This window comes from Schistocerca gregaria, chromosome X (assembly GCF_023897955.1).
Source record: "Schistocerca gregaria isolate iqSchGreg1 chromosome X, iqSchGreg1.2, whole genome shotgun sequence".
NCBI lineage: Eukaryota > Metazoa > Arthropoda > Insecta > Orthoptera > Acrididae > Schistocerca > Schistocerca gregaria.
In genome coordinates this window covers 508,826,034-508,838,674 of record NC_064931.1, presented here as the reverse complement: position 1 = coordinate 508,838,674, position 12,641 = coordinate 508,826,034, and the positions used below count along the sequence as shown (strand labels likewise).

The window sequence follows — 12,641 nt, the reverse complement described above, 5'->3', positions numbered from 1 at the left end:
CTCATGCTCAAAAAACAAAGAAATTGTTAACAGAAGTCCAATCTCCTCTGTTTCATGTCAGGAGTGAGTATTCGAGGCACCCACAGTTTTTGTAATGGAGTTCTGCAATGATGGTCTGTACATGCTCTCGTGGTATGCCACACTTACCAGAGAGCTGCATCTGTGTTATCTGACAAATTTCTGTGATAAGGTCATCAATCTGCTTCCAATGAGTCTTGTTAATTGTCATACATGGTCATCAACTCTGAGCTCTATCACACACCTGAGGTTAGCAATGCCATTTCCTTCATTAAAAGCACAAACAATCCAACTTCACCAATTATTGATGTCGATACAATCATCACCAAACACAGCTTTCCTTTTTCTATGTATTTCAATTGGAGGCACATTTTCTGTGGTTAGAAACTCCATTACAGCATGCTTTTTTCATGCTCTGACATAGTTACATTACACATCGCCATGTTACATGCTACAATAAGGAGCCCCCTAGTGGCAAAAGGCTGCAACTTGCATGAGCAAAACAGGAAAGTCGACTGAATAATATTCCTGACATGCAATACCTCAACCAATTACAGGAACAGAATAAAAAATCCAGAGGCATTAATTTTCAGCATGCCCTCATACACGCTAATGCATGATCCAAAATTCTTCACTATCCTATTTCGTGCCTGTTCATAATACACTACGTCAGAGACTTTCTCAACAAATCACCAGTGTAAAGAAAACTTTTGATAGTCTCTGTTTTTACTTCCCATTGCTCTCTCTCTCTCTCTCTCTCTCTCTCTCTCTCTCTCTCTCTCTCTCTCTCTCTCTCTCTCCCCCCCCCCCTCTCCCTCTCCCTACTTCTCTCTCTACTTCTCCCTCTCCCTCTACTTCTCCCTCTCCCTCTCCCTCTCCCTCTCCCTCTCCCTCTCCCTCTCCCTCTCCCTCTCCCTCTCCCTCTCCCTCTCCCTCTCCCTCTCCCTCTCCCTCTCCCTCTCCCTCTCCCTCTCCCTCTCCCTCTCCCTCTCCCTCTCCGAGCCTATCATCCTTCCACCACATTTATTTCGAAGTGTACTTCTTTGTTGCTATTATAAATATTTGAGCAGTATGGTAGAAAAAAACAAGTTCAGTAGCCACAAAATAATTACTGGGATCATGTATTTTAGTCACTACTGGCTGCTTCATATTTAAGATGAAGCATAGCATCTGACATTGGAATTCTATACAGCTGTCTCCTTTGGATGTTTCTGATGTAACATTTGAGAGAAAGAGTGAGAATGCTGTATGCAACAGATCTTGACCTACACTTACAGAACACTGCACAAACACGTAATGGTGTGTGCCGGGTGGTACTTCTGGTACCACTAATTGATCCATCCTACTCTGTTCCATTCGCGAAAGGCACGTGGGATGAATAATTGTCAGTAAGCCTCTAGATTGGCTCTAATTTCTTGAATTTTGTCTTTGTGGTCATTACATGAGATGTATGTGGGAGGATGTGACATGTTGTCTGACTCTTTCTGGAAAATGCTCTCTTGAAATACAATAGCAAACCTCTCCCTGATGCATAATACCTCTCTTGTAATGACTGCTGGAGTTTGTTGAGCCTCTTGGGAATGCTCTCACAGTGACCAAACAATTCCATGCCAAACACTACGCTCTTTGTTGGATCTTCTCTTCCCTTCCATCATTCCTATCTAGTAAGGAATCCATATTAATGAACAATATTGAAGAATAAATTTAACAAATGCCTTATAACCCACTTCCTTCATGGATGAGTCACATTTCCTTAAGATTCTTCCGATGAATCTCAATCTAGCATCTGCTTTTCCACTTCAAGGTCACTCTTGGATAGTTACTCCTATATATTTTATGGCAAATACTGTTTTCAGCAGTTTCTCATCAATAGTGTACATGTACAGTAGTAGCTTTCTTTCCCTATGTATGCACAATATGTTATATTTATTTATGTTCAGGGTCTACTGCCAGAGCCAGCACCATTTACCAATCCTCTGCAGGTCATTATGCAAATCAGTACTGTCTTCTGGAGTCACTACTTTGTTACAGACAACTGCATCTGAACAGTCTTAAAAGAGCATCTGATGCTTTCTAGTAGCTCATTTATATACAGTATACACAATAATGGTCCTATTACACTTCCTTGGGACACTCTGGAAATTACCTTTACATCTGTCAATTTTGTTCTGTTATGAACGACGTGTCAAGTTCTATTTGCGTGGAAGTCTTGAATCCAGTTGCAAATCTGGTCCAATACTCAATAAGCTCACTTTTTATCACTTAACAGTAGCGACAGACTGTGTCAAATTCCTTCCTGAAGTTAAGGAACACAGCATCAACCTTAGCACCGTTGTCAAAAGCAATGAAGGAATAGTGGGAGCTGATTTTCACACAATATCTGTTTGTGGAATCCATGTTGATTTTTATGAAGGAGATTTTTGTTCACCAAAAATGTCATAGTTCTTGAGCATAAAACATGTTCCATAATTCTACAGCAGATTGACGTCAATGATCTAGGTGTGCAATAGCTTCCATCTGTCCTGCGACCCTTCTTGGAAACGGTAATTACCTGAACTTTTTTCCAGTCACCAGGTACCCTTTGTTGCCCCAGCAACCTACGATAAACAGTTGGTAGAAGAGGAGCAGCAATTTCTTTTGCATAATCTTTGTAGAATCTTGTAAGCATTTCATCTGGTTCTGATGCCTTTTCACAACTAGGCAATTATAGTTACTTTTCTATTCCGTGATCAGCCATTTCAATATCTGCCATTTTGACATTCATACAATGAATGGAAGGAAAAACTGTGTTACAGTCTTCCACAGTGAGGTGATTTTAGACAATCAAATTCAGTATTTCAGCCTTCTCTCTGTTACCTTCTGTTTTGGTCCCAGTATGGTCTCTGAATGAATGAATAGATGATTTCAAATCTCTTACCGATTTTACATAAGACCAAAACCTCTTAGGTTTTTTACTGGGATTGGGTGACATAATTTTACTTTCAAAGTCATTGAGCACTTCTCTCATTGATCTCCCTATGCTCAGTTTCGCTTTGTTCAGCTAAGTCTTGACTTCTCTGGAATCTGTGATGCTCTCTTTCTTTATGTAGCAGTTTTGTAACACTGCTATTCAACCACGGTGGGTCTTTCCCATCCCTTGTGACCTTGCTCAGAACATACTTTTCTACGGCATACTGAATGGTGCTTTTGAATTTTTTCCATTTTGCACTAATCACTGAATATTTTATGCTGACTACTCAGACCCTCTGTAATTTGCATCCTGTCACTCTTGCTAAGCAAAAATATCTTCTTACCTTTCTTCAAAGAATGGAAAATCAAGGATGTAATGTAACAATACGAGAGAAGGAAAGTTGTCACTCACCATATAGCAGAGATGCTGAGTCACGATAGGCACAATAAAAAGATTCACACAATCATAGCTTTCGGCCATTAAGGCCTTTGTCAATGGTACACACACACACACACACACACACACACACACACACACACACACAAGTTGCACTTGTGTGTGTGTGTGTGTGTGTGTGTGTGTGTGTGTGTGTGTGTGTGTGTGTGTGTCTACTGCAAACAAAGCCCTTAATGGCTGAAAGCTATGATTGTGTGAATCTTTTTATTGTGCTACTGCGACTCAGCATCTCCGCTATATGGTGAGTGGCAACTTTCCTTCTCTCGTATTGTTCCTACCTTTCTTAATATTACTTGTAAAACCAGTAGTCATAGCTGCTATCATAGCCTCATGATCACTAAATCTTCCTCTAGGTTTACTGATTCAATAAGTTCAGGTCTGGTTGTTGCTAAGATGTTTAAGACATTACCTTCATGATTTGGTCCTCTAACTATCTGCTCATAGTAACTTTTGAACAAGATGTTCAGAATTTCATCACATGAATCCCCATTTTAGGCAACAGGTTTGGTAGCATGACTCTCCCAATCTAAGCTCAGACAAGTTGAAATCTCTTCCCTCCCCTCCCCACCACCATCCTAACATGAAAATTGTTAACAACATTCTTTAGTTCACTCTGAGGCACTCTTAACACTGCAGCTCCTGACACAGACTGTCTATAAAGGCATCCAGTTACCATTTTTGACTGAACTTTGATGCTTAACTTCAGATTAATTCACATTTGGGATCTGTGATAACCTTGCTAGATGTTATCGAGTTCTTTATTGCAATAAATATGCTGCTAGCATTGGTGACTAACATATTGTTATGATAAATATTCAAATCTGAACTTAGGAGTTTGTTGCTATTCACTTCCAGTTTCAACGAGCTTTCTATTCCTAATAATGTATGGGCATTGTAACCTCCAATATGAGATACTATAGAAAAAAGTCCAACTAAAATTACTTGACAGTTGTCATGTGTCACTTGCCACTACAGTGTCGCCATGTAGGTTGCCACCTACCACTTGGTTGTAGGTGACACACAAACACGGCAGATCACTTCACAAGTGCTGTTAATGTGCAACACAGAGCAATGTTGGAAGCAGCCACTGTGAGATATGATGGAAATGAGAGATGCACTGTTGACAGTTGATTTTAGAAGACCATTGAACAAACTGTGGTTTTGTAGCCCTGAATTCAAACCAGTTCCCTAACCTAACAACAACCTTGTGATGTGCAATGTATATGAGAAAACGGCAGTCAACAACTGGTGGCAGAAATAAAATCAGAATCGCTTTGTTCACAGCCATTAAAGCTAACCTCATGCACAAACTCAAGACAGAAAATTTTCTGTTTAAGCATTAAAAGCAAACTGCAATTTCTCACTATCATCGGTTACATAACATTAACCTCTCTGGATACATGGGCTGCTATTTTACCAACCAATGAGCAGTCCTGGTTGGCACTTGGTTGCAGATTATAGGGAACCAAAGCAGATTCCAAACGAGAGAGAGAGGGGGGGGGGGGGGGAAATAAAAATAAAAAATATAATGATGAAAATGATGTGGCAAAGTATTCGATATAAAGAAATTACATTTAAACCAATTAAATAAATAAAGATAGTTATTGAAGTCTTAAAAATAAAAAAACAATAAAAAAATCACTGCTTTGATGAGATTCTAACCTACAACTTTCTACATGTCAGGTTTATATGCTGAACACTGCACTACCCCACTCCGCAGGATTAGGGTGTTATATTTATGGCTCTGGTAACCCAGTAGCAATGATGAATTGCAGACTTTGAAATTCAGTTTCACGCAAATGTCATACGGAGCTTATCTAATGTAATCTCCTTGATTACAGTATTTGTCATGTGATGCTGAATCGAGTCTTGTGTGGAATGATCCAGTATTGTTTGGTAAGTGCCATGTATGAAATTGGTGTACTTCATTAGCATCACTGTGTGTGTGTGTGTGTGTGTGTGTGTGTGTGTGTGTGTGTGTGTGTGTGTGTGTGTGTGTGTGAGGGGGTGGGGGGTTGGTGTGGTTATCACGTGTGATGAAATAATAGAGCTAGACCCAGGATTTGTGATACAAAACACATAAAGGAAGAATGCTGGACGAGAAGTTAGAAATGAACTGACCAATTGTTGTGGAAGTCTGGAAAAGTGAATGGTTTGGGTGTGATGTGAAGCTGAGGAAACTAGCTCCACAGCATGCAGTGTCAACTATCACATAATCGGAATAAAATTCTAAGAACTTTCCTTGGATGCTCCTGCAGTTTACTAATATTATATTACCCTTTCCTATATATGATCATTACAATAATTTTGCAAAGGAGCTATAGTTTATATTCTTATATGCTCTTGGTATATTTTTGAATTGTAAGAAAATGTATAAGAAATACAGTATAGGACATGTTTAATATTCTGGTTACAACAATTGTTAAACTTACCAGAGCTGGGACTACTTGCAGAATGAATTGAGCCTTTGTTTAGCAGGACGACCACTTTAAGAATAAACTCTTTCTGAATAGAATGAACATGAGGTAATACTTCATCACGCAGTAATTCTATTACTTTGCAATCCACTGCTTCATCTGCCTGCAGCTCTTCAGGGCATCGATCACATGTTGGTGCACTGAAAATTCCCACGAAATGGTTAAGAGTTGTAGTACATACACTATTTTCTTGAGCAATATGTTCTTGCCGTGGTGTAAACAAACATCTGATTTGCACATCACAAAAAAGAAAAAAATATATTTCCATGTCATGCAAAACAGACCAAAAAAAATCAGTACGGCATATTTTGTACACAAAGTATCTCAACCAACGTGTTATCAAACACACATATGAAAATTACTTATGTTTGGAAAGCAAGAAATTTGTAATAAACACAAAACTGTTGTGAAAGCTGCATCAGTTGTGGAATAAAATGCAACAGTTCTCCACATTTCTCAGACATGACAGGTATCTGGATGTTAATACAGTCATCTGCAATAAATAACTGATAAGTGTGTTTCATGCAGAGAATTCCTTTACCAGTACAAATTTATCTCCATATGACTGCTTTATAACTATGTTTACCACTGCTGTAAATATTCTACCAATGAAATTACAGCAAGAAATTGGTGGTACATGATTTTAGCAAAACTACTACAAATAACATCAGTAACAAAAAACAAACAAATGAATGAATAAACAAGCAAATAACAGCAAAGAAATAACACTTAAGACAACAACAAAAACTACTCACACCAAACAATAAAGATGTATGAAAACACCTGACATTCAAGTTTCACAAATGCAGCAAAAGATGTTATCAAATAATACACACATAAGACAAAAATTAAAGCATAGATACCTAACACTGTGTAGAGATCATTTCCAACTTGGCAAAGTGCAGCAGCTCAACATATCATTAACTCAGCAAGTGGGTGGAAGACCTCTGGAAAATAATACTCAGCCACACCATTGCAGTTGCTTCATAAAACAACCTGCCATTTTTAGTACAAGTTCCTGGGTATTAACAGACCACTCGAATACACACGACAATTGCTTTGCATCACACAAATGTGGTATCTAAGCATTTGTTTGAAATTATTCTGGAAGCTCATTGAGAGAAAACTCCTGCTGGAATAACCCACTGTTCCATGGATTACAAAACTTTACATGTTGCAAATGATCTAAGCATCAGAACCCCATATTCTTCCACACACACCTTGCAAGCAGCTTGACGAATTCTTGTTGATAATCATGATCTAGGATATCACATAGTTTGCATCAAATTTGACTCCAATTTTCAGTTAGAAATAACTACTGTTACAGTTCGTAAATATCTCTTGTCATCTATGGCACAAAAAGTGACTTCACGGAGTCCAGTTAAGTCCTTGGCTCCTGTACGTCAGTCTTACAATAGATACATCACCTGCTCAATATGCTATGAAAGCTATCAAACAGCTTACTGTCCTATTCATATAAATTCCTGGCAGCTGTTTAGCATGTTAGCCAGCATTGCCTGTTGACTGATAGTGCCATTCTTGCCTGGTCGTTGACGAGCATGAATGCAAAGTGCCCATGATTCATCACAAGTGACATGTAATTGCAACAAAAATAATAAAAATAAATTTAAAAAATAAGGTGCAATAATATGCAACATTACCAAAATAAAAGATTAGCAGCCCACTGAATAATTTCACATTTCAAAGCAAGCTTAGCTGTGACTTTCCCCTTCAACACACAGTGGGGTGTAACAAATATGCCTCAAAGGAAACAGACATTCATTCAGTAGCCTCCAGTTAGATAAAACCTTTCAGATTAACCTTGGTGATGACTATCATTGTGTGGTCTCTGGAACTATTCAACCAGCACAATTCTAATAGGTGTTTTTTTCACATTTTATGTCAGTCTGAAGAAATAAAAGCATACAGTGTTAAAAGCAAGCTTCTGTTACTGAAAAGAAGGAAAGGAAAATTGATGGCAAGGGCACACAAAAAGTCTCTATGGCATGGGAAGAAAAGACACAGAGGTACTGACATAGGGAAATTGGTAATCCAGTTATGCAGTCACAGTCTGACAGAATAATGAATGATTTGATCTTAAATCAAGACATTAGGTATTGATAAGATACAGTCAGAATTACTATGATCAATGGGAAGTACAGGAACTACAGAATTATTCAATCTGTTTTACACATTGAATTAAAAATGACACATAATCAGATTTCCAGTAAAGTCCCACTATCATACAACCAATGCAGGTACATGGAGATAAACTTCAGACCTATTCAATAACCACACTGAAATCATACATCTATGAATTGTTGACTAGAATAATACACAGAATAATTTAAGAGATGCTAAGTAAAGAAAATTGTGGCTATGTAAAAGGTAAAAGTATCTCATGCTTCAAGGGGAAGGAAGAATAAAGAAAAGTCAGGATAACCAGGATGTGTTCATGGTATTTGTGGTCCTAAAGAAAGCCACTGAGAATTCTGGGTGAAAGATGATATCTGAAATCATAATACCACTGGATTGGCTGTCACAGTTCAGGAATAATAAACACTCCTGCTTGAAAAGGCCAGAGTGACGGCAGTAGTGTCACCACTTGTAAAATGTCATATTTCTCGACACGTCCCACTTCATCTTGTCTACACAAAGTAAAGCTGCCGCAATGCAAAGGTCAGTCTAAAAGATCACTGCGCTTTACTAGTCACAGTGCTCTGACTGCTGAACTGAGGTAACCAAACACTTATAAGGGGGACCTACTGTTTAATGTTGACACAAAACCATGGTGTAACTTGGCATTTTTTATGTTAAGAGGGCATTTCCATATGTGAAAGCAGTGAAAGGGAACCAAAAAGATATTCAGAACTGACTGAGGGTCGAACCTTACCTTTTTGGATTTGCAGTCTGACATTTTAGCACACCACATATGTAGAAACTGAAACCCTGAGAAAAATACATAAGACTGCAATGACCTTTATACTGCAGACTCAGTCCTCAGTAAAACACAAGTGATTAAGTATACTGAACTGTACATGATCTCTGACAGGGAACTTAGTCTAGTGTGAAGCATGACCCTCCCCACAACCACATCATGAAAGGGCTGGGGGAGGGGTGGGGGGTTGAGTGGAAGAAAAAGTTTTTCTGATGTTGCAATTTCCACAAATAGCAAAGCAAAAATATTGTGCTAACATCAACTGGGACAAAGTAAAGTGGGGAAAAATTAGAAATGCATTGTGAAGTTAGTATGCAGTTTATAACTACTGTTATTCCAAAGGAAGGAAAAGAAAAGTTCATAATAGGTGCATAAAAAAGAGGGATTAGAGCTTAGGTTTTCAAGTGATGTAGGCCTTGCAGCTGAAGCTAAGGAAAATTTAGAAGCTTTGTTAATAGGATGGATCACCTGCACAGCACTTAATTTGGTGTCATCAATTCAAACAGCACAAGATACTTTTTTCACTTCTGGGAATTTAATGTCTGTCTCTGATACATTTTCCTTAAATAGAATGCTGAAGATACGTTAGCTAATAACTGTTTAGTTTAATTATTTTAATTTAAACAATTGCAAAGTATTTTTTATGTCCAGAATTATATTAAACTTTGACTAGCTTGTTTCTCCTCAGCCAATTTCATATGAAAAGTGATTTGTCATGCAGGATGTGGCCAACTAGAGGTATGAGAGTCCAAGGCTTGTGCGAGAAAAAGAACAAAACGTTAAGGTACTAGCTGCCTAGTGCCACTTCCTAAAACACAAATTAGTTGTAGCCTCACGGACAGAAAATGCATAAAAATTGTTACTATAATAATTATGCAGGGTATACTACAGCAATCACATTATTCTTTGATAACAGCACCTGCAGATACAATATAATCTTTAACTTTATTTATTCCATTTAGTCTTTTCATTGTGCATGTCTGCAACTCACTGTGTCATCTTTACGATGGGCAGCAATCTATTGTTTTCCTATATTGTTTATTCCTTTTGTATTATTTTTAGTTACTCAGACTGAATCATCACCTGCGTTTGAGAGAGAGGTGAAATCAGCAGATTGTCTGTACTCTAACTCTTCACTGTCATGAAAATTATGATTTATGCTCCCAGTATTCAGGTTAAAAATCTATCTTTAAACCATCCATAGTTAACTAGCCAATCACACTACCCACTGGCTTCTGTATCAAGTTCTTCAGCTGACATTTTAAAACTATTTTTCCTAATGTTTAGGCAGCACTACTGGCTCGCTTTATTAAAGGTTCACCCTTTAGTGCTGGTGGTGGGCTCGACTTGAGTGGTGGGCTGGACATGAGCTCACAGGTGGAGATTGTATATATCTGCCCCACCAACACTGAGGGCTTTTCCCTAGTCATTACTGCTTTGCATTTCTACCTGCAAGAATTGTTCACTGTATCACAGGTGGTAGGTGACCGGAGAGTTAAGGCACAGGATATCCATTTCTGTACAAGGTTGGGAGGGTAATACTTGTCTGTGAGAGGCTCAGTGAGACCCTTGGCATATTTCGAGAGGTACTGCTCATCACCACAGATGTGATGGCAACAGGTGGCTAGGCTGTATGGAAGGGACTTCTTGGTATGAAATGAGTGGCAGCTGTTGAAGTGGAAGTACTGCCAGTGGTTGGTAAGTTTTATATCGATGGAGGTAATGATATGGCCATCTTTGTGGTGGAAGTCAACAATGAGAAAGGTGGCTTGTAGGGCTGAGGAGGAAGGGATGAAGCAAATGGGGGAGAAGGTATTGAGATGCTGGAGGAATGTGGACAGGGTGTTCTCACCCTCTATCCAGATCATGAAGATGTCATCAATGAATCTGAACCATGTGAGTTGTTTGGGATTCTGGATAGATAGGAAGGATTCCTCTAGATGGCTCATGAACAGGTTGGCCTAGGATGGTGCCACGTCACAGATTTATTTGTAGATGATGCCTCCAAAAGGTGGGCATGACAACCAACAAGCTGTCTGTCCACATGATTGGCCAACAAACAGCTGCACCACACAGTTGCTCAGCAGACTGCCTAACACAACATTCTACTCTTCAGTGACTGCTCTACAGTCTATGCCATCTGGATCCTTCCTACCAACTCCAAACTTTCTGAGCTGCACAGGTGGGAATTCTCCCTGCAGTATATCCTACAGTCCTGTAATGCCTCCACCCCACTCCCGGCCACAACCTTTTTTTAGTCACTGCACTGTCCTTCACTCGAGCTACCCCTTCCCTGTTCCCACTCCAGCACAATACTGCCTTCTATTCCACCAATGCACCCACAGTCTTTTTACTTCTCTCTTTTTCCACTCTGCCCCCCCCCCCCCCCCGTCCCCCCCAACCTCCATCTAACCTCCCGACTGCAACTTGCTGCCCTACCCTCTTCACACCATATCCCTGCACCATCATATCCCTGCATGCTACTATAAGCAGCACTTTTACTGTCCACCACTCTCACCCTGCTATCCCTCCCACTACCCACCCCAGTCTCTTCCTTACCCCCACCACCCACAGTGCCTCACAGTCTACTTCGGAAGGAGGACTTTTTACTTGTTTAGCAGTCTTTTTGTTGTGCCTGTTTGGAACTCAACATCTCCACTATACAGTGGGTAGCAACCTACCCTTTTCATAATACTGTCATCATTCCATCCTGGATTTTCCATGGTTTGATTTTGCCTAATGGCTTTTCTTCCATCCTGTAACCGAGTGCTTTTTCCCTTTGTTACTATTTTGTAACACATTACTTTACTCTTTACTTACTGTTTGTCCTTTTCTTCCTCTTCTTCTCTGTGTTTTACACGTCAACTTTCAAACTGCACCACACACACTGACTTATGAGCCATACTTTCTCAGCCATCTTGTCCATGCTCACCACATGCTATGCAACTGCACTGATGGTTGGTTGGTTGGTTGGTTCGGGGGAGGGGACCAAACAGCAAGGTCATCAGATTAGGGAGGGACGAGGAAGGAAGTCGGCCGTGCCCTATCATAGGAATATGGATTCTTCCTATCATCATCAACTTTTCTGAATTGCACCTACTTTCCAGTAACTCCTTGCCTCAACCTCTCAACCTGTGTTAGTCTCTGTCCTTCACCCACCTATCCTCTTCCCTCTTCCCACTCCAGTACTACACGTTTTTCTGTTCCACCAATGAAGCCACACCACAGTCTTTTTACTTCTCTCCTTTTCCCCTCCCAACTGCATCTAGCTGCCCTGCCCTCTCCCACAAGCAGCACTTAACTGTCCACACCCATACCCTGCTATCCTTCCCCCTCTCCACCCCAGCCTCCTCCTTACCCCCACCACCCACATTGTTTCTCCAAACATGCACAGTAGCTCAATCTGGCCTTGGCAGACAAACAATGGACATATTTGTGCATGTTGTGTTTTGTATAAATGTGTGTGTGTGTGTGTGTGTGTGTGTGTGTGTGTGTGTGTGTGTGTGTGTGTGTGTGTGTGTGTGCTGTCTACTTTATCAGAAGGCCTTTTACTTGTTTAGCAGTCTTCTTGTTGCATCTGTCTGTGATTCAACATCTCCACTATATGGTGAGTAGCAATCTGTCTTTTTCATAATATTGTAATTATTCCATCCTGGATTTTCCACTGTTTTATTATATGGTCAATGTCACACAGTGTGTGCTCCACAATGGCCGATTTCTCAATCTGTCCCAACTTGCAATACCATTTATGTTGGGTGATCGTGGTATTGATGGATCATCCAGTAATTCCAAGACACTTTCC

The 12,641-nt window shown here is 39.9% G+C and overlaps 1 protein-coding gene across 1 annotated transcript in view; it reads right to left on the bottom strand.

Annotated features, from left to right (window-relative positions):
- LOC126297690 (protein MON2 homolog) overlaps positions 1–12,641 on the bottom strand; it is a 224,139-nt gene that overhangs the window by 25,135 nt on the left and 186,363 nt on the right. Inside the window, exon 26 of the mRNA XM_049988806.1 lies at positions 5,857–6,041. Within this exon, the coding sequence (XP_049844763.1) occupies positions 5,857–6,041 (185 nt within the window). The remainder of the gene's footprint in view (positions 1–5,856; positions 6,042–12,641) is intronic.